The sequence below is a fragment of the Petaurus breviceps genome, unplaced genomic scaffold (assembly GCF_028583685.1).
Source record: "Petaurus breviceps papuanus isolate PSGF00001 unplaced genomic scaffold, PetGlider_PUasm1.0 77, whole genome shotgun sequence".
In the NCBI taxonomy this organism is placed as follows: Eukaryota; Metazoa; Chordata; class Mammalia; order Diprotodontia; family Petauridae; genus Petaurus; species Petaurus breviceps.
In genome coordinates this window covers 22,824,516-22,847,603 of record NW_027186492.1, presented here as the reverse complement: position 1 = coordinate 22,847,603, position 23,088 = coordinate 22,824,516, and the positions used below count along the sequence as shown (strand labels likewise).

Genomic DNA, 23,088 nt, shown 5'->3' with positions numbered 1-23,088 from the left:
TTACCCAGTTTAGTGTGCACTGCAAAATCTTCCCTTTCCTTCCTCCCCACACTCCTTTGTTTAAGTCACATTTTTTCTGCAGTGCCCTTTCCCCCCAATTTTTTTTTATTGCTTTCTCCTTTTCATTATTTATTTTCTTTTCAATGTCCCATAGGTAGCTAGGGACTTCAGTGTATAGAGAAACCCTGGGCCTGGAGTGAGGAAGACCTGAGTTCAAGATTTGCCCCAGATATTTACTAGCTGTGTAACTAAGGGCAAGTCATTTAACTTCAATCCACAAATGTAAAATGAAGATAATAATAGTATAAACTTTCTAGTTTTGTGAGAATGAAATGAGATATTGGTAAAGTGTCTGGCACAGAGTAGGTACCTAGTAAATTCTCATTTCTTTCCCATATGGGGAAGAGTGAAACATAGAATTTCTATAGTACCCAACTTTGAACTTCCTCCTCAATCTCTTTTCTACATTATTGTAAATTATATTCCATTCTACCTTTTCCCTGCTGTTTTACTTATATATGTATCAATTATAAAGAAAGGAATATTGAATAAAAGCAATACTATATGATGAATGTTTTTCTGTGTCTGGAGTCATGGCTCCTGGTTGTATTCCTTGCCCTTAGCATGATCCTTCTCTATTCCTAAGACCATATTATTCAGTGTCCAATTTTATGTTCCCCCTACCCTTCTGGATGCTAGCTGTTATTAGGGACTCATCCATGTGAGACAGTTCTAGGAGATACTAGCTTTTATCAGAGAAGTGAGTCTCTTAATGGCACAAATTTCCGTAGATAAAGCTTTATTTCTAGCTCCTTTCCATTGCTTATCTCCCCTCTCCCCATTTACAGGATATTAGGATCATTGGAAGTCTAGAGTTGGAAGGAATTTTAAGGGGAATCTAGTCCAACCCTCCTTTTACAAAAGACAAAGCTCAGGCCCAGAGAGGTTAAGTTACTTGTCCAAGGACACAGAGATGGTAAGCATCAGAGACTATGTTTAGACCTAGGTCCTTTGACTCCAGAGAATCCCTTTGCATTGGACCACATGACTTTCTAACTACAACTTTCCACCATCTACAAATGATATTGGTTCACTAACAGGGAGAGCATGATGATATCTATATCTATGTTTATATCTATATCTATATCTATATCTATATCTATATCTATCTATCTATCTATCTATCTATCTAGAGTTTGAATTCTTCATTTTGACTACTCCTTCCAATTTTTTTTAAGCAATTGGGGTTAAGTAACTTGTTCAAGGTTACATGGCCAGTTATTTCTGGGTGTGGTGCTAAGTATCTGAGACCGGATTCGATCCCCATGTCATCCCAACAGTGGGACCGGAGCTCTTATTCACTGAGCCACCTGGCCGTCACTTCCTTCCAATTCTTTGAAGTTCCCCTTAAGCCCACAGAAGCATCCATTGATTCTTTTTGTTCCTTGATAATCCTCTTTTCTTCTTTCTTCATCCTACAGATCTATCTCTCTTTATAAGAATACTAGTAAATAAGCATTAGAGACTTGATTGCTTTCTTTAGTCCAGTCACACAATTAGGTTGTGTGTGTGTGTGTGTGTGTGTGTGTGTGTGTAGTTCATATGTTTGGAGGGTTCACAAATTGAAAATTTTATTTACTACTAGGTCTTTTTTTGCAGGAATGGCTCAAATGTGTACTCTACCCCACTCTTTTCTTTATCCACTCTCTCCCTTCTCTCTTCTCTCTCTCCCCCCTTCTCTTTTCTTATCTTTTCCATTTTACCTTCTCCATTCTTTCTCCCTCCATCCCCTTCTCTCCTTTCTTTCTCCCATACCTCTTTCTCCCTTCTCTCTCCTTCATCTCTCTCTCTCTCTCTCTCTCTCTCTCTCTCTCTCTCTCTCTCTCTTTTCCCTGTCTCTTCCCCAGTATTTCTCATATGTAGTAGGGACTTAGACCTTGAGTGTATAGAGTTGATCAAGTAATACCTGATCAATTGAATTTATCCTGCCCAATTGATGAAATTACAGAAGGCAGGATTCAGGAAACACAAAAAAGTTAATACTTTATTACCTCATTGTGAGGATAAAGACGTTATTTAGCCAAGCCTGATGAAATTCTAGGAAAGCCAGTCATCCCTAGTTGGAAAGACTGACCACACATCTACTAGCTCTTTGAAAATCAGCATATACTCAGTTGATGCCAGAGACAGTTCTTAGAAGTTCATTAAATCAAGAAGAGAGCCAATTATGAAAAAAAGACCCTATCAAGGAGGAAATAATTTATTTCCCTGAGAAACAGAAAAGCATTTATTTTTCTTTCCTCCCCACCAGCCACTGTATCTTTCAGGGAAGCTAATAATCGAGGAGAAGAGGCTATATTCAACAGGAAGGAGTCCCAGTAATTCAAGGCACAAGACAGGAGAAGCTTTGTAAGTTGAAAGAGATTTGACCCTGGCAATCAGAAGGTAAGCATTGAAGAGAAAGAGGGCCAGAGAGTCCTGATAAGTGACCCACCCAACAGAGGTGCTTCATGGTTTGAGGGCTGGGGGAAGGGAGGGAAGTGAGGAACAGCATGAGGACAAAAAGTGAAGCAAAGGAAATTCAGGACCAGAAGTTTGATTTGTGTCTTTCTACTGATGTATTCTATGTGCTCACTCTTTCCATTGATTCTTTGTCTAGTTGTGGGAGTAAAATTTAGCCCAGGTTCACGGAAGTAATGCTACATGGCTACTGTTCTTACACTGCCACCTCAGTATATGCCTTTCCACAGGGTTAATTGTGTCATCTGGCTGACCATTAAAGGTAAATGGAAGCAATTCAATTTCCTGGCATGGTGCTGGTATATACTACCCAGGTTTCATAAGAATACAACCATGAGATCAGCACAGTGGCTCTGTAGGCCATCAATTTGGTAGGCACCTCACTACCTCTTTTCTCCCACACTTTCCTCCAGAACTTCCCAAATTCTGAGCTAGCTCTGGCTAGCTCATGCATCAATCTCATCAACTGTATATACATCCCTTGAAATATATACTGCCAAGGTAAATGAACTTACCCATAGCATTCAAAATTTCTCCATTTGCTGTAACCAATGGTTCCATACTCTCAACATCTCTCTGAAGAACTTTGGAATCCAATGGGAGACATATGAGACACTGGCACAGGACTGCCCCAGCATGGCGCAAAGAAGGTACTATTCTCTATGAACAAAGCAAAATAACAGTAGCTCAGAAGAAACACAAAATGAGCAAATTTAGAGACATTTCCATTTCACATGTTCACATAAACTCTATGTGCCCAACCTGTGATAGAGCCTTCCAAGGTTGTATTGATTTGATCAACCAGCAGACACAGTGTACACTGACCCCAATATAGTGATGTTATTTTGGACAAATAAAAATAAATACATTGGTGGGTGCTCATAAGTTATAGTTTTAATAATACAAAACACAGAATACCTTGAATGTCACCACTCACCTCTACTCTAGGAACCCAAACTGTTAGTGATAGGACATAGACCCCAAAAGGAAAAGACCATGTCTCTGGAAGCAACTCAGTGTCTCAGGGGCCCCTGTGAGAAATTCTTACCTTTTTGTAAGAACATATAGACTGTTGACCCTGTAATTCCTCAAATAAAAGCCATAAATGCAGGCACAAGGGTGCTTGCCCAAGGACCCTGTCTTTGGCACCTAGTTTCCAAGGATTATGTTTCTGGCAACCCTTTGTGTAAACAGAACTATATTATCCCTTCTCCCCCAATATCTGGTATCAACAGAGTTATCTCTGTTGACTCCCCTAATTTTCCCATATATTCTGGGAGTTGTATCATTGATGATACTTGAAGCTTCTGTGAAGGTGTAAGGCCAATAACACCAGCACAAAGAAGGGTGGTTAGCACAGGTTCTTTGTTATGCTTTTCTAAGAAAAGAGAGTTTCAAAGAGGTCAACAATCTTACTTTAATTAAACAATGCAGACTGAAAAGTAGAAAGAAGCAAGTATCCAAGAAAGAATCCAATAGACAGGGTTCCAACTGTCTAAACAAAGTAATAGATACATAATCACCAGATCAGGGAGCACGAGGAGAATGACAGTGGATTTTAGACAGTTGAATAAGGTGACTCCTCCCTTGTATGCTGCTGTTCCAGATACTGTCACCTTAATAGAAAAGATTCAGAAATATGATGGAACTTGGTATGCAGTGATTGATTTGGCCAATGCCTTCTTCACCATCCCAATAGACTCTAAACAGCGGGATCAATTTGCTTTCAATTGGCAAGGCAAACAATATACTTTCATCCGCTTGCCATAAGGATATCTGTATAGTCCCATTATTTGTCATAGGATTGTGGCTGAACATTTGGATGAATTAAAGCTACCTGGTATACAGCTTACCCACTACATTGATGATATTATGATACAGGGAAAAATGCAAAAAAGTAGAGAAGAGCTTGACACTTTTGACTGAACACATGAAAAGCAAAGGGTGGGAAATTAACCCTGCAAAAGATCAAGGACCAGCTCAAAATGTAAAATTTTGGGGAATACTGTGTAATAAGGGACTGCGAGAGATTCTACCACAAATCCAACAAGAGATTCAGGATTTTCCTATCCCTACCAATAAGAAAGAGGCCCAAAAGTTTATAGGATTATTTGGATATTGGTGACATCACATTCCACACCTGGGACAGATTTTGAAACCCTTATATAAAGTTACCAGGAAGAAATATGAATTTGACTGGGGACTTGAGCAGAGTAAAGCTTTTCAGGAAGCCAAAGCTGCTGTACAATTGGCTCTAGATTTATGGCCTATGCAGAATGATCCAGTTGCATTGCAAGTGACTGTACAGGATGATTTTGCAAACTGGAGTTTATGGCAGAAACAAGAAAGCTGAAATGTACCTTTAGGGTTTTGATCCAGGAAACTTCCTTCATCTGGAGTGCAATATATACCTTAAAAAAAACAGTTGTTAGTTACATTTTGGGCTTTGGTAGAGACTGGACAACTGACTCTGGGCCATGAAGTGACATTAAGGCCTGGAATCTCTATTATGACCTGGAAATGAGTACCCCAGCTTCTCATAGAATTGGACATGCCCAAGAGTCCAGCATAATTAAATGGAAGTGGTATATTCAAAATAGAGCTAAAACTGGCAAAAGTGGAATTTCTGCCCTACACAAATCTATAGCTATGCCAAACACCTTGTTTGGCAGGATATGATTTACATTGTTTAGAAGACTTTTGGTTGGATAGAAAAGAAATAAGGAACATCTCTACTGGGATACATATGAGAATCCCTAAAAATCATTTTGGATGGATATTACCTAAATCAGGTTTAGCAGCTCGAGGTATACATGTATTGGCTGGAGTAATAGATTTTAATTATCAGGGATAAATTATTGTTAACATTGAAAAATTTGGGTGAAGAACCCATACAGTTTTGTAAAAATGATAGAATAGTTCAAGTGATTATTATTCCTTGTGAAACAATACCACTTGTGAAAACTGACCCTCTTTCTAAAATAACTATTAGAGGAACTAAAGAATTTGGTTCTACTAATAGAATAAAATAGGGAGCTAATGTATGGTTAAAGTGGAAACCAGATGATGTTCCAAAGGCTGCAGAGATTATAGCACATGGGAAAGACAATACCATAGCTGTTGTTTATCCAGGAGATTATTGCCAAATTGTACCCTTAACTCATGTATTCTATTGTGAATGAGGTTATGACAGTGAGTTCATGGACTCCAGAGGCACAGCTGACCCTATATTTGTTTCTTTTTTACTTTTTGTCTGTTATACTTGTTTGCAAGATTTGTTTTCTGCAGGATTGGTACCCTCCGCCTGCAGAGGACTGATCGCTTAAGCTGGATGTCACCCCCTGTCCATGACTGTGATGTGCCACCTCTGGACCTGGCCTTGACTGAGCTCCAGATGCCAGCTAAAGAACTGACCTTTAAAATGGGACCTTCTGGATCTGGCATTTACCAAGCTCTGGATGGCAGCTAAAGAACTGAACTCTCAAATGGGACCTCTTAGGGAAGGGACAGCTCTACGTCCAATTTCAGCTTGAAGTAGCTTTGGAGAAGAGACATTTGCCCCTTACCCCAAGATTTTGAGCCCTATTCATTCCAGGGGGGAAGGATGGGGCACTTGTGCCCAAGCCCCAACCCTAAGCTATTGTTTTATGTGCAAAGTTTTTCTATTATCCCTGTTATATTGTTGCAAAGTTCTGTTGACATCAGTTTTTCCACCAGTTATCCCTAAACTCTCATTTATTGTTAATGTACTTTTGCTATGTAAGGGGCATGAAAGATCTTGGGGCAAAATGTAATGAGAATGGAAATTTGAAGATCTTATCTGCCCTTTTTATAAACATGGGGGGGGGAGTTTGAAGACCTACTGTGGTGTGGGAGGATAAGGAAATTAACTCTGATAAACTTAAGAAGATAAATTCTGCCCCTCTAATAGGCTTAATGTAGTCACATGGAGCCTGTGGTGGGAGGAATTTGCTGGAGGGAAGCAGAGCCCAAAGGAAGCTGGTCAGAGTTAGCAAGACAGTGGGGGAGAAAGCACCCTCATTAAGGAGATAGAGAGGTTTGTGAGTAAATATTGATCTTGTATTGATTTGTGGGAAGGCTGAAGGATGCTGTGGCTCTCAGCGTTATTATGGCTTCTGAATATTTTTGGTACTATGATGGAATTGGCTAACTGGTTTTGGGATTGGGTTTTCTGGTGTCTAAATAAATGCTTCAGTTCTATCCTCTACCTGGAGAGTTTGGTATATTTTGCAATCTAATGTCATACAATAATTATAGTCACAGTCTTTATTGTGATCGTGGGCATTGTAAATATTACATTGGCGCTACAGGGAGGTTGGGGGAAAGCCCGTAACAATATTAACACAATGTTAACAGTCTCATATGGCCAAATCACAAAACCTCAGGTGAACATTCTTCTCATGAGTGAGTCCCAAGGCAAAATACCAACCTCCCAGAATATATATAATTTTGACTAATTGGCTTGGAGCCAGAAGGCATCACAACCCATGTGACTCAGTGCCTAATTGGCTCAGTACCAAAAGGTGTGAAAGCCTTTCTCTAAGTAAGTCTCCCTGTAAGCAAGCTTCTCCCTAAGCCATGTGACCTTGAGCAAGTCACTTAACCCCAAATTGCCCCCAAAAAGGAAAAAAAAATAAATACCTGTGTAACTTTAGACCTGGGAACATAGCCCCTGTTACAAGGAAAAAAAGGGAACACATGGCCCATTTTTGGGTCTCTACAACATAACAGTCTCTTGCAGCTTGATTTATTCTGATACTGCATAGGGAAATGGACTGAAGTCCTAAACATTCAGACTTTCATGGTCCTTTTGTAAGATCCTACCCTGTGGTGACACTGTAGGAAGTTCTTAGCTAAATTTACTTAATAAAATGTGAATGAGACTAACTTGATATCAAAGATCAAGCCTGCATAGCCCACAGGCTGCTTGTGGCCTGCCAAATAATTTTGGGCAACTCATTAAAAATGTAAGGTTGCCACTGTGCACTCTCCTGTTTGTCACATGACCTATGGCAACCAACCATTGTCAGACTGTCTCTAGTGTAACCTATCTGTGACCAGAAGTTTAGCCTCTACCCCTCCCCGTGCCTCTGGTTGCTCCCCCTCCTCTGGTACTGGCTAACCCTTACTAGGAAGCTCCCAGCAAGATAATTCTCTCCCTTCTGCACCAGATCCTCCTGTTCCTGTATGTGGTTTGAAGAAATTTAGCCCATTTTACATTTGGCCCCTACCTATTGCCAAGTTATGCAGGTATGTCCTAGATGATCCCCTTCTTTTGGTCCCCAGCCCATTGGCTGCTAGAATGCCTATACCACCTCCTCCTGCAGCTCCAGCTATTCCCTCTTCTTCCCCTCCTCTGGTACTGGCTAATCCTTATGTAATGCCAGTCAAGGTAGCACACTTGAGGGCTGCTGCTGTGAATAATTTTAAGGGTCTAATTACAAGGTATAATGAACACTGTTTATTCAGAACTAAACCTTATTTAAGACACTAAAGCATTCACAATTCATAACAACATAACAACTTATTACAAGAGTGGCATGGCCTTAAACAAAGCATAACTTTCAGTATATATCATAACACTTAATATGTAACATGGCACACAGCATATATCATTGAATTAAGTATAAAACAACATTGCATATCCCCCACCTTATACATTCTATAGGCTTATACAATCAGGGGTCCCAGGCCAAGGTCCTCCCTAGTACAACATATCCTTAAGGGGTAGCAGTAAATACAAACATTCCACCCCTAGGTCATAGCAGGTTACAATCTCCTCAATCAAAAAGAAGTGTCCAAGTAAAGTCCTTTTGGGGATGTGTACTTCTTCTCATACTGTTGTTTCAGGGTCCCATTTGGCACATTCACTGCTCCTGCCTTGCTGCTAGGTTTTCATCTTGACTCAAGGCTGACTCCCAAACCCCATGGCCTTGGTTCACACATAGGCAGCTCTCCACTCCAAGCTCTCCCATTCCTACCTGACAGCAGGCTCCATAGGCTCCTGCCTGAAGCTTCTGACTCTGGGAAAATAAAGTTTAACAGGGCAATAACAATATTTACACACATTATCAGCATCACTCTCTAGATTCACTTTTAAAGGCCAGAGGCTCCTTGATAACAGATTTTAAAAGGGGCTTAAGCTAAGCCTCCTTACTATGGGCAGGTCTCTTCCCTTCAGCTCAATTCACTTCTGCAACTAAGAGACTCCTTCAACGAGTCTCCACAGCTGCTGCTGCTACTGCTACTGCTGCTGCCAGCTCTTTCAGAACTTATTTTTCTTCTTCTTCATCTCTCTTCTCTTCATCTTTGTTTTCTTCTTCACTTGTTCAGGACACCAAGAATTCTCAGGAGTGAGCCCCAAGATGATATGAAGCTTCCAGCTTATATACGGTTCCATGAGGTATTTGATTGGCTCAGTGCACATGTGTAGCCCATATACATTATATGATTGGCTGAGCCCACATACTTTATCTGATTGGCTCAGCACAGAAAGCCCACCCATGTAGCTCTGAAACTCAGCACTTGATAGGCTTAATGCCCAAAGGCATGAAAGCTGCCTTTGAAAGCACCTAATATGCTATAATTGTGGATTACCAGAGATTAGTCCAGATGTTTACAATTTAGCCTAAAGCTGGGAAACTGAACTCTAAAAGAAAAACAGGAAAAAAATCCCACTTTGCTTGCTGTTACACCTTACTAGGAAACTCACAGCTCCCAGAGAGAGGATTCTCCTCCTTACTCCCTGAATCCTCCTGTTTATCATTCCCCTAAACCTTCTCTTCCAGCCTAATGGCAGGACTCATTTTTCCCAGCAGTCACCACTCCAACTTCTGCCAAATCCTCCTTCTCACCCAGCCTCATAGCTGGACTCAACTTCTCAACAACTCCCACCCCCTGGTCCCTCCCTCTTGAGGAACAGGACTTCCTAGATCCCTCTTTCCCAAGCTCCTGATTCAACCACTCACTCCTTCAGAGGTTTTTCCTGTAAGGGAAGTAGCCACCTCATCAGGTGGGACACTTAGAGTATAAATCCCCTTCTCAATGATGGACCTCTCCCAAGTTAAAGAGAAACTGGGTCAGTACTCTGAAAATCCCAACAAGTTCACTAAAGGCTTTAGAGATGTCTCCCTTCAATTCAAGCTTTCTTGAGGAGACCTTCATATCCTTTTCTCCACCTGTTGTACCATCAAGGAAAAAAAAATAGAATTTTGGACCATGTCCAGAAGTTTGGGGTCAATGTGGCTATATCTTCCCCCATGAGGTATCTGCCAGGAGCTGAAACTGTCCCTACCACTAACCCCAGACAGGATTACCAAAAGAATGAGGACAGGGAAAAGAGAGACTATATGTTAGGCTTGCCTGTTGGAAGGCATGTAAAAGGGAATAAAGAAGCCAGTGAACTATAAGAGACTTAAAGAGATTATTTGGAGCTCACGAAAACTCCATCCTTTACCAGGGCCAGCTGGTGGAAGCTCTCCAGAAGTACACCGATCTCGATTCTTCCTCTTCTGAGGGAGCTGCCATTCTTGGCATATACTTTCTCAGTCAGTCTGCCCCAGATATTTGAAGGAAATCTGCAGAAATTGGCAATGGGACTCCAAACACTTCAGGTCCAATGGATGGAGATGGCCTTTGGAGTGTTTAACAACAGAGACCTAGTTGCAATAGAGGAAAAAAACCCCAGAACTAGAACTAGAACCAGAGAACAGGCTCAACTCTTGGCCACTATAATAGCCAGAACCCCTGATAATGCTCCTGGTAAACTGAGCAATGGGAAAACCGTCTTCTGATGCCAAAAGGAGGGCTCCTGGTCCAATAAGTTTCCCTCCATGGAGGAAGCCACCAGGACAGTGCCCAAGATGTAAACAAGAGGAACACTGGAGGAAGGGCTGTCCCTGAGGTAGGAAGGGTGGTTGAGCTGTCTCCTCTCAGTACCTTACCCCTCAGTCTTCTTAGGACTTAGAGTGATGGGGCCTGGGACTTGGCCAGGCTCCCTCCCACTTTCTCCATTTCTTTGGCTGATTCCTGGGTGACCACCAATGAGGCAGGTAAGACTTCTGATTTTCTTATCAATGCAGGATTCACCTTCTCTATTTTGACCCAATACTCTGACCCTACCCATCCCTCTAGCCTTTGGGTTGTCAGCATTGATGGGAAACTTAGGGGTTGTCAAGAGACATAGCATATTCCATTGGCATAAATATCACCACTGCATAATTGTTACACCCTGTTTTTTCAGTCCAAAAATTGGTTTCATTGCATAATTGTGGCATGATATAATTCTGTTCATCATGTTGCTTAAAAGGTAAACAGAGCAGCAATGTATTCACCAGTGGTATATGGATACTCACTTATCTCTCGTGCATTGTGAGCCATTAGCCTAGAATTCTCAGCACCCACGCCTTGTCAGTATACTTTGGAAAGCCAACTTGCGTGGTTTGTTTAGAGTGCTGTAGTACTAATTATATTGTCACCCAGTCCAACGAAGAGCTATAGGCATAAGGGGAGTGAGCGGGCTGATGAAGCTGTGATGAGTAGGTCATGTGATATGGTTAAGATTGCATCTTCCAGCATGAGCTAAGCTGTACACAGTTCTTCTGCCAGCAATACATTAACATGCAAAGAATTTCTTTCTGATTATGGGTAAATAAAAGAACTGTTCTATGGACTTCAAGCTGAAAGTGATTGTGTTTGCTGAACAGCATGGAAACAGAGCTGTGTAAAGACAGTTTTCAGTGAGTGAAAAGTTGGAAACTAAAAGATAAGCTAAAAAACACAAACTTTTCTTGAGGCACATTTAGAGGTCCTAAAACAGGCAAGTTTCCACAAATTGATGAGGAAGTGTTTGTATATAGCAACAAAACGCATAAAAATGGCTGCAGTACATCATTTAAGATGTTGCAAATGAAGGCACGTGAAATAGTCACAAATGCAATACTCTTACAGCTCAGTTTAAGGTGAGTAGTGGATTGGTTATAAGATTCATGCAATGAATGATGCAATCTGTTGAAGAAGAAAAGAACCAAACTATGCCAAAAGTTGCCCCCTGATTACACTGACAAGGTTGAAAGCTTTTATTGCTTTGTCTTGTGCATGTGCAGGAAACTTCATACACTCTTTTGGTAATGCTGATCAGACTCCAGTGTTTTCCAATATGCCTTGCAATAGCACTATTGTAGTAAAATGACCATCAAATGTATCTATGAAAAACAATGGTAATGAGAAATTAGGGTGCAGGGTAATGCTTGTCATTACAGCTGGTGAAAGGAAGTTACTGACTTGCATAAGTTTCAAGATGAAAACAATGCCTAAAGGATTACAGCTGTGGGGTGGCTAGGTGGTGCAGTGAATAGAGCACTGGCCCTGGAGTCAGAAGGACCTGAGTTCAAATCTGGCCTCAGATACTTGACACTTACTAGCCGTGTGACCTTGGGCAAGTCACTTAACCCCAATTGCCCTGCTTTCCCCCTCCAAAAAGCAAAATAATAATAATAGCCATAATTAAAATAATAAAAAAAGAATTACATCTTCCCTCCAGAATTCATGTACAAGTGCAACCAAAAGGTTGGATGAACTTATAAATTCATGGTAGACTGGATTAGAACTTTGTGGGGTAGAGCAATCGGCACACAGCCAAACAACCAACTGCTTGTTTTAGATAGTTTCTGAAATCACATCATGAATGAAGTGAAGCAAATTCACCATGAAAATAAGATGCAACAGGCAGCCATTACCAGCGGCTCAACATCTATCTTGCAGTCCTGGGATGTATATGTAAACAAACCAGTTAAATACCACTTGCACTGTTTCTACAACAAGAGGATGATGAGCAGTGATCACCTATGGATGCCCCACTGCATATACCAAGTGCCCTTCCTTGGAACTGATGTGCACCCAGGCCATTAAACTTTGGGTCCTCCTACTGCATGAAACAGTCATCAAAAGCTTCACAAAAGACTGCAAGTTTGAATGCACTAGATGGAACTGAAGATGAAAAACTGTAGTAGAGTGATGACAGAGTAGCATTGAGGACAGCATGTCAGATAATTAAACCAGTGATAGCAGTGTAGAATCTTGGGAACCAGAAGATTAAATTTTTTAAGTCCATACTTTGCAACGCTGTAGTAAATTTTCTCAAGTGTAATATTTGACTATAGAAGATGGTGGAGTAGAAACAGGATTTCCCCATGGCTCTGGCTTCCACCTCCTCCAATACATGCAAAAAATGACTCTATATAAATTTTAGAGCTACAGAGCCCACAAAGTAACAGAGAGAAACAAATCTGCTGAAGGCAGCCCAGCAGGTTGGCAGGAAGGGGCTATCTCACTGAGCTGGGAGCTGAGCCCAGCCCTGTGTGAGCCGGGCAGTTTTGGCTCCAGGGCAGTCCTAACCAGCAGCGGTTGGAGCAGACTTCAGGAGCGTGAAGCACCAGCAGTGGCAGAGATTTCCAGACTTCTCAACCCATAAACGCCAAAGACAAAGTAAAGGTCAGTGTGGAACTCTGTTGGAATAGGGGTGGATGGAAGAGCAAGGTCTGGCTCCTGCCCCCGGGCCAGAAGTGGCATAGGCATGGCAGCTGTGCCATGTGGCTGCCTCAGGAGCTCCTGGCCTGCAGATTCTAGGGGGACCAAGCGACCATTCAGAGGATAATTTCTTTTGCTTTAACCATCTTGGATCTGAATTGTGGTCTTGGGTGGAGGTCCTGGAGTGTGTGGCCAGATGCCAAAGCCTGTGGGGGCTGCAGGGAGGCCACCCTCCTAATTGCTCTGGCAGCTGTGAAAACCCCAGCAATTTAGGACAAAGCTCTCTCCATTCTGAAAGCAGAGTTATACTGTGGCAAAGAGTTCAAAAGTCAAGTAATGGACTGGCAGCATGAGCAAGCAGAGGAAATGCAATCCTACCATAGATTCCTTTTTTGGGGACAAAAAGGATCAAAGCATGGAATGTGAGGAAGACAACAAAGTCAGAACTCCTGCATCAAAAGTACGAATTGGTTACAGGCCATGGAACACCTCAAGAAGGATTTTGAAAACTAAGTAAGAGAAGTGGAGGAAAAAATGGGAAGAGAAATGAGAATGATGCAAGAAAATGAAGAAAACTGAATCAATAGCCTTACTGAAGAAAATACATCTTAAAAAATAGAGTAGAGCTAGCTTTTTTTGCCTAGAAGCTGCTCCTCTTGGACACCAGCTCGCGTGACTTTCTTTCTTAACAGCAGTTGAAAACACAAAACATCACAATGGCAAATAAACCAGTCCTCCACTACTTTAATGGAAAGGGCAGAATGGAATCCATCAGATGGCTCTTAGCCACAGCTGGAGTAGAGTTTGAAGAACAACTTTTTGAAATAAAAGATCAATTAGAAAAGTTAAGATCAACTGTCCTGCTGTTCCAACAAGTTGAAATTGATGGGATGAAGCTGGTTCAGTCTAGAGCCATTCTCCACTATGATGGTGACAAATACAATCTACTTGGGAAGGTCATAAAGGAGAGAGCAACAGTTATCATCTACTCAGAGAAAACAATGGATATGAGGGAGCTAGTCATCCTGTATCCTTTCCTAAAAGGAGAAGAGCAGGAGAAAAGACTGATTGAAAACACTAACAAGGCCAAAAACAGATACTTCCCTGTTGATGAAAAGGTTTTAAAGATTCATGGACAAAACTTTCCTGTGGGTAACCAGATGAACATGGCAGATGTGCAATCGATCGAAGCTATTTTAATGGTGGAAGAGATCATCCCTGATGCACTCTCTGGATTTCCTTTACTCTAGGAATTTAAAACTCGAATGAGTAATATGGCAACAATTAAGAAATTCCTGGCTCCTGGCAGTGAGAGAAAGCCTGTGCTCGTAGCCAAGTTTGTAGAAAAGCTTATGAAGAGCAAACTCTCCCCAGTGTGTGATTACTGTGTGATTCTAGGACCTTTAACGTCGGACTCCAGTCATGCCAGTGCTCTGTGGGCCTTCTCTAGGTCACCTTTCAGAGATGTCTAAAAAAGCCAGGAAGGGCATAGGAGGCAAGGAAAGGATCCTCTTTCCATTCTAAAGCTCTTCTTTGCTCAGTCCTTTCTAAACACGACTTTAGAGCCCACAACTGAAGGACTGACCTCTTGATTTCTTGGCCTTATAAGGTGTTTCTCCATCTTATGTAAGCCTTCTCAGATTCCTATGGTTCACTTTCTAAGCTTCAGGGACATACATGTACTAAGCCTAACCCTCCTCATCTGTTCCCTGACCTGAGGGAGACCTCCACTGGCTACATGCCTCTTCACCTTCTGGAAGTGACCTTGTGAGGGAAGCCTTATCTAAACTGCTCCAGCACCTAAGACAAAGAGTGCTTGCAGAATTCTGCACCATGCTTTTTGTGCTGAACATAGCATGTGAAGTTGGATTACTCTAATTGTTGGAGCCTAATAAATAGCAAATTGTCAGTTAATGCTACTGACCTAAGTCCTAATTACCTCTGTATTGTGACAAAAAATGAAATAGATATGCACCAAATAAAGGCTTTCTATGCATAGAAAAAAATAGACTAACTCAAATGGCAAAAGAGGCCCAAAAAAACAATGAGGAGAAGAATGCCTTAAAAAGCTGATTTGCCAGATGGAAAAGGAATTTCAAAAATTCACTGAAGAGATTAATTCCTTCAAAATTATATTGGATCAATCTACCAAAAAAGTACATTGTAGAGTTGGAAAAATAGTAGTAAAATTCATTTGGAAGAACAAAAGATCCAGAATATCAAGGCAATTAATGAAAAGAAATGCTAGGGAAGGTGGCCTAGCCATACCAGATTTTAATCTGTATTATAAAGCAGCAGTCCTCAAAACTACTTGGTACTGGCTGAGGAACAGAGTAGTAGATCAATGGAATAGATTGGGTACACAAGACTCAGCAGCCAATGACTATAGTAATCTACTGTTTGATAAACCCAAAGATCCCAGTTTTGGAGATAAGAATGCACTATTTGACAAAAACTGTTGGGAAAACTGGAACATAGTATGGCAGAAATTGGGTGTAGACCAATATCTAACACCATACACCAAAATCAAGTCTAAATGGGTGCATGATCTAGGTATAAAGGCTTATACTGTAAGCAATCTGGGAAAGTAAGGAATAATTTACTTTTCATATTTATGGAGAAGGGAAGACTTTATGATGAAACAAGAGTTAGATAACATTATAAAATGCAAAATGGGTAATTTTGATTGCATTAAATTGAAAAGCTTCTGTACAAATAAAGCCAATGTTACCAAGATTAAGAAGGAAGTAAAAAACTGGAAAACAATTTTTACAACCAGTGTCTGTGATAAAGGCCTCATTTCTTTTTTTTTTTTATTGTTATTTGTGTGTTTGGTTTTGTTTTTTTTTTGCTTTTTGGAGGGCAGTTGGGGTTAAGTGACTTGCCCAAGGTCATGCAGCTAGGTTTTTTTTGTGTGTGTGTGTTAGGTATCTGAGCCTGGATTTGAACTCAGGTCCTCCTGACTCCAGGGCTGGTGCTCTATTCACTGCACCACCTAGCCACCCTAAAGGCCTCATTTCTAAAATATACAAAGAATTGAGTCAAATCTATAAGAATACAAGCCACTCCCCAGTTGATAAATGGTCAAAGGATATGAACAGGAAGTTTTCAGGAGATGAATTGAAAGGTATCTATAAGCATATGAAAAAAATGTTCTAAATCACTATTGATTAGAGAAATTCAAATCAAAACAACTCTGAGGTAACACATCTCACTGGCCAGATTGGCTAAAATGACAAAACAGGAAAGAGATAAATGCTGGAGAGGATGTGGAAAAATTGGAACACTAATGCATTGTTGGTGGATTTGTGAACTGATACAGCCATTCTGGAGAGCAATCTGGAACTATGCCCAAAGGGTTATAAATAAGTGCATACCCTTTAATCCAGCAATACCACTTCTAGGGTTATATACCAAAGAGGTTAGAGAAGTGGGAGGAGGACCCATATGTACAAAAATGTTTATAGCAGCTCTTTTTGTGGTGGCAAAGAACTGGAAATCTAGGGGATGCCCATCAATTGGGAAATGGCTGAACAAGTTGTAGTATATGAATGTAATAGAATACTACTGTACTATAAGAAATGAGGAGCAGACAGACTTCATAATAACCTGGGGAGACTTATATAAACTTATGCTGAGTGAGAAGAGCAGAACCAGGAGAAATATGTACACAATCACAGACACATCATATGTGTGACAACTAACTTCAACAGACTGGGCTCCTCCCAGCAATGAAAGATTATAAGACAACTCCAAAAGACTCATGATCAAAAGAGATATCCACATCCAGAGAAAAAGATGTGGAGTTGGAATGCAGATTGAAACAAACTACTTGCTGTGTTTCTTTTTCTGGTTTTGTTTTGTTTCCTCTTTCCCACTGATCATTCCATCAGTTATAATCCTTCTTTACAACCTGACTAATGATTAAGGTGAAAATATTTATAGATCCTATATTCGAGTGCATGCCACAATCATGGGAGGGAGAGGAGAAGGAGGGGGAGAAAATTTGAAACTCAGGGGACTGTGGAACTGAATGTTGTAAAATAAAAGTAAATAAAGAAATCAATTAAAAAAACAAAATCAGATTGGAGCAATTGGAAGCTAATGACTTTATGAGGACTCAAGATACTATAAAACAGATCCAAACAAATGAAAGGATAGAAGGCAATGTGAAATATCTCATTGGAAAAACCTCTGACCTGGAAAATAGATCCAGGAGAGATCGTTTAAAAATTATTGGACTAACTGAAAGCCATGATCAAAAAAAGAGCCTGGACACCATCTTTCAAGAAATTATCAAGCAAAATTGTCCTGATATTCTAGAACCAGAGGGCAAAATAGAAATTGAAAGAATTTACCAATTTACCTCTTGAAAAAGATCCCAAAAAGAAAACTCCTAGGAATATTATAGCCAAATTCCAGTTACCAGGTCAAGGAGAAAATACTGCAAGCAGTCAGGAAGAAACAATCTGAGTATTGTGGAAACACAATCGGGACAACACAAGACCTAGCAGCTTCTACGTTAAGGGACTGAAGGGCTTGGAATATGATATTCTGGAGGTCAAAGGAGCTAGGACTAAAACCAAGAATCATCTACCCAGCAAAGCTGAGTATAATGCTTCAGGGAGAAATATGGTCATTCAATGAAATAGAGGATTTTCAAGCATTCTTGATGAAAAAACTAGAGCTGAAAAGAAAATCTGACTTTCAAATACAAGAAGCAAGAGAATCATGAGAAGGTAAACAGGGAAAAGAAATCATAAGGAACTTATTAAAGTTGAACTATTTACATTCCTACATGGAAAAAACGATAATCGTAACTCATAAGACTTTTCTCAGTGTGAGGACAGTTGAAGGGAATATATTTAATATATATATATATATATATATATATATATATATATATGTGTGTGTGTGTATAGGAGGGTATATGTGTGTATATATGTGAGGGAGTGCATATGTATGTACATGTATACATAGACAGAGGGCACAGGACGAGTTGAATATGAAGGGATGATATCTAAAAACTAAAATTAAGAGGTGAAAGAGGAATATCTCAGGAAAAGGAGAAAGGGAGAGATCGATTAGGGTAAGTTATCTGTATAAAAGAGGCAAGAGAAAACTGTTACAATGGAGGGGAAGAGCAGGAAGGTGAAAGGGAATGGGACAACCTTACTCTCATTGAATTTGCCTTAAGGAGGGAATAACATACACACTCAATTGGGTATCTTACCCTCCAGGAAAATAGGGGGGAAGGGCATAAGAGGGGAGGTGATAGAAGGGAGAGCAGATTAGGGGAGAGGGTAGCTAGAGGCAAACACTTTTGAAAAGGGACAGGGTCAAATGAGAAAATAGAATAATTGAGGGGTGGGATAGCATGGAGGGAAATATAGTTAGTCTTTCACAATACACCTACTATGGAAATGTTTTGTGTAACTACACATGTAAAACCTATATTGAATTGCTTATCTCCCCAGTGGAGTGAGTGAAGAGGGAAGAAGGGGAAAAGTCTGGAACTCAAAGTTTTAAAAACAAATGTGTATATATATAAAACCCGCAATTTTTTATATGCAAATGGGAAATAAGATATACAGGTATCAGGGTATAGAAATCCATCTTGCCTTCCTAGAAAGTTGGAGGGGGGGAGAATGGGGGAGGATATAAGAGAGAACAGATTAGGGAAAGGTGTATTCAGTAGGCTAGCTATTTTGCGGTGGGGTAGGGGAAAGAGGGAGAAAAATTTGTAACTCAAAATCTTGTGGAAATGAATATTGAAAACTAAAAATAAATAAATTGGAAAAATATTTTGAGTATAATGCACAAATAAATAACAACTAATGTGTTAACTTTATTTTTCAGATCAGAAAAAAATGTTTGTTAAACTGTCATGAAGAAATGATGTGCATCAATTTGGACTATTCAGTTTTAATGTATTTTCATGAGTATTCTGTGCATCCCAATCTTGAACCAAAGAGTTTAGTAATAAATGATTTTTAAGTAATACTGGCACAAATTTTTAAAAATAAGCTTCACATAATGGCTGCAGCCCACTTTTTTGCAAAAAATGTTAGCATAAAATCTGCAACAATTATGTGGTGAAACATAGTACCCTCTGCACTGCCTATTGGAGGATCTTTTGTTTAACCACTCCTTCCTTATTCTCTCCTTTTTTCCTGCCCCCTTGTTGGGAAGGAACTTGAGAATGAAATTGGATAGCCAATTTTCTCTAGGTAAGCTTCCACTCTCCCTTTTGCCTCTTCTCACTGGACCTCCCTATGTTCCCCCAGAAGTATGGGAGACAATTGAGCAGGTTATCTGGGATCAGCGAATTCCTTGATGAGCTTCTTATATCACCCCAGTGTGATGTTAATGGGAATGGAAAGATCTTTCCCATCCTCAATAGGCCCATGTGACCTGCTTTGGGCCTGAGTCCTGTGGAAGCCTGAGTCACATGAGCCTAAGTCACATGGACCTGCAGTGGGAGGAGCTTGCCAAATGGGTGGAGCAGGAAGGGGTGGTACAGGAAGTGTGGGTGAGGCAGAGCTGAGAGGGAAAGAGGTAGAGCTGGAAGAGAGAGAGCAGGCAGACCAGAGCAGAGCAGCTAATGTGAGTGAGAGAGGGTGTATCAGCAATGCCATATTCACAATGCCTATAGAGATTACAAATATGCTGATATAATTATCCATCACAAAATACATCAGGTTTGCCATTTGGGGAAATAAACTAGAAAATTTATTAAGATACCAAAAGACTGAGTCCCAAAACCAGAAAGTGAAAGCCATCAGAGTAGTTATGACATTGGCACAGGTAGATAAAGTAGAAAGCACCCACATTCTCAAGCCTTTAAAACAGAACAGGCTACCTCAGGCAAAGGTCCTCCTCTCCCCACTCACAGCAACCACCCAGTGCGCTCCCAGCAGCTCCGGCCCCTGGCAGTGCTCAGCAGGGGTCCTAACTTAAAAAAAAAAAAAGGCAACCGCCGCCAATTGCCAACTGCAGGACCGTTAGCTCGGCTTTTCACTTTCTCTTGCTCTGCTATGTCAGCACGTCCATGGGGCATGGGAGATCTTTAAATCCCATAACCCTTACAGAGGGGCATTTTGCTTGTTTGTGGGGAGGCCCGATGGAGGGAAGGCTTGGAATGTTTGTGCTCCCTGCTTTGGTGATGCTTATGGACTTTGTCTTAAAAAGAACACTTGGGATGTTGGTGCTTTCTGCACTGGCAATGTGTATAGACTTTTTGTTACTATGATGGATTTGGCTCTCTGGTGTTTGAATAAATGTCTTGGTTTTGTCTTGAAAGAAGAGAGTCTGTTGTATCTTGCTTTCAAATCTGGGAATACACCTGCATATTTATAGCAGGAACTGTGGGTACTGAATTAGTGATATACACAGTCGTCATTTGCCTCCAAGACCGCTCACTGGCACCAATATCTAATTAAGTCTGAGGCCTAGAAGGGACTACAACCACTGATTGAGAGATTCCTTAAGTATGGAATACCTTTCAGTGCCCATGCAATAACTCTGTCCTTCCTGTAAGAAAGTCCAGTGGGGATTATCAAAAGGTTCAAGATCTCAGGGCCATTAATGAAGCTGTTATACTTATCCACCCCAAAGTCCCTAACCCATATACTATACTCACTTAGATTCCTGGGAGTACCCAATGGTTTTCCACCCTAGATCTCAAAGATGTTATTTTCTTCACAAAGACTCATAGTTTATTTTTGCCTTTGAATGGACACCCTCTGGAAAATCAAATCCATGCCAACTAACATAAATACTTTTGCCCCAAGTTTTGTGGCATAGCACCCATCTATTTGGCCAGACCTTGGGAAACAATTTAAAGGACCTGTAACTATCATATAGTAGTTTAATTCAGTATGTGGATGATGTTCTCATATGCAGCCCCACTCAGGAGACTTCTCTGGCTGCTGCCAAAGGAGCTCTTAATTTCTTGGGCACCTGAGTCTATAGGATCTCTCTAAACAAAGTCCAAATAGCATGTCAAACCAAAAAGAATCTGGGCCATGAACTAATGGCCACTTCTTGCTCCTTAATATCAGAGAGGAAATGTGTCTATCCCAGTTCTAGCCACTTAAAAGCAACTACACCTTTCTTGGGCATGCCTGAATTTTGTAGACTCTTGGATCCCCAATTTTGATCTTTTTGCTAAACCCCTTTATGACTCTACTCAAGGACCTGACTCACTTGCAGAGGTTCCCAAAGTGGCAATACCACTCTCTGGGGTGTACTGGAATGAGGTGGGGGGTAGTAGCCTCAGGTATAATTGGGGGGCATTGAATAAAAATAAGGGGGTGGTAAAAGCATGAAGAAAGAAGAGAAGAAAATTTTGAAAAACTGTTAATACATGTTTTATCTGGTGTATAACAGTTAAAATCATAGTGATTATATTATTTTCCAAATAATCACAAAAAATGCAAGTTAATAACCCATCAGTGGTCAAGTCCACCTATAGGTCTATTAATAAGCAAGTATTGGCAGGTGAGCATGTTGGGAAGTCTAGCATGCATTAGCAAGAATATGTATGTGTAATGACTTGTAAATACAATGTTATATGGTTGGTTACATGATTCAATATTACTTCATCAAAATTTCAATATAGGAAAAACCCACAAATTTACAATAAATTATTAAATTAAGATGTGTCATTTAAAAATTATATTTTTAGAAATGATGCAAATAAAAAAACACTAAAAGGTTAAAGAAAGTAGATATCTGCTGGGGCGGGAGGGTGGGGATGGGAATTAGGGTTGCTAAGTAAGTTTTTTAAAAAGGGCCAGTAGGCCAAATAAGTTTGGGAACCTCTGCTCAAGGCATTGAAAAGATCTTGAAAACTAAACCTATCACCACTCCAGCATTTGCTCTACTCAATCTAGACAAACCTTTCACTCTGTATGTTGATGAAAAGAGAGGCCAGGCTTTGGGAGTCCTAACACAGTGCATAGGACTTGACCCCAGGCCAGTTGCCTACTTCTCAAAGCAAGTTGACTCTGTGGCTGCTGGACGGCTTCCATGCCTCCCTCCAGGCAGTAGCTGCAATGGGAGTTTTAATTGAAGAAGTCTCTAAACCATGGCTAACCCTTGGAAGTTCTGATGGCCCACTGCATCTACAGCATCCTGGAAGCAAAAAATCATCAGTGGCTGTCTAGCAGCAGGTTCACTAAATGTCAGGCCTTGCTCTTAGCTACCCCAATCTAACTCTGTGGGTATACCGCACTCTCAACTCGGTAGCCTTTCTCCCAGACAGCAACCACTCAGATGCTCCATTTCAGTCTATTCTAGCTGACCTGATCTTAAGGATCGCCCTCTCTCTCTCTCTATAATCCAGAGGCAGAGTGGTAAACTGATAGGTTTAACTTTGTTGAACAAAGGGTGAGGAGAGCAGGGTATGCAATAGTCAGCCTCCACCACACCATAGAGGTCAACCCCCTGGCCCCTGCGACCTCTGCCCAGAAAGCAGAATAGCACTCACTAGAGCCCTAGAGCTAGGGGAAAGTAGAAGGGTGAATGTTTTTACTGATTCAGAATAAGCCTTCCATGTTCTGTACATGCCTATGGGGCAATCTGGAAGGAAAGGGGATATTTGACAGCAAAGAATTCCTGTATCAAACATACACAAGAGGTATTACATCTCCCCCAAGCTATTCAGAAACCATATGAGATAGCTGTTATATTTTGCAAAGACCACCAGAGGCTGTGGGAAATCAATTGGCCAACACTCCAGCAAAGAATGCTGCCCACCAACTGTACTGGCTCCTTTACTTCCATAGCTCTGTGATTCCTTCATACCTTCCTACAGTCCCCAAGAGCTGTCCTTTGCTAAAGAGAGGGCATACTCTCTTCCTCCCTCTAAGTGGTTTCAGACACCTTCAGGACAACTTCTTATTCCAGAGGAAAGCCAGTGGAAGCTTCTTTTTAGCTTACATCAGGCCACACACCTAGGGAAGAATGTCTTCCAGACCGTGATAAAAACTATTTTTACTGTACCATCTGGCAAGT

At 40.8% G+C, this 23,088-nt stretch overlaps 1 protein-coding gene and 1 long non-coding RNA gene across 2 annotated transcripts; both read left to right on the top strand.

Moving 5' to 3' along the window:
* Positions 1-2,197: 2,197 nt before the first annotated feature.
* LOC138175543 (uncharacterized) lies at positions 2,198-6,748 on the top strand. The gene is made up of 2 exons (XR_011172030.1): positions 2,198-2,409; positions 5,794-6,748. It is a non-coding gene; the product is annotated as an uncharacterized lncRNA (long non-coding RNA).
* Positions 6,749-13,784: 7,036 nt separating this feature from the next.
* On the top strand, positions 13,785-14,421 carry LOC138175367 (glutathione S-transferase-like). Its single transcript, XM_069105714.1, has one exon. It carries the CDS (start codon positions 13,785-13,787, stop codon positions 14,316-14,318), a length of 534 nt encoding a protein of 177 aa, XP_068961815.1. The 3' UTR covers positions 14,319-14,421.
* The last annotated feature ends 8,667 nt before the right edge of the window (positions 14,422-23,088 follow it).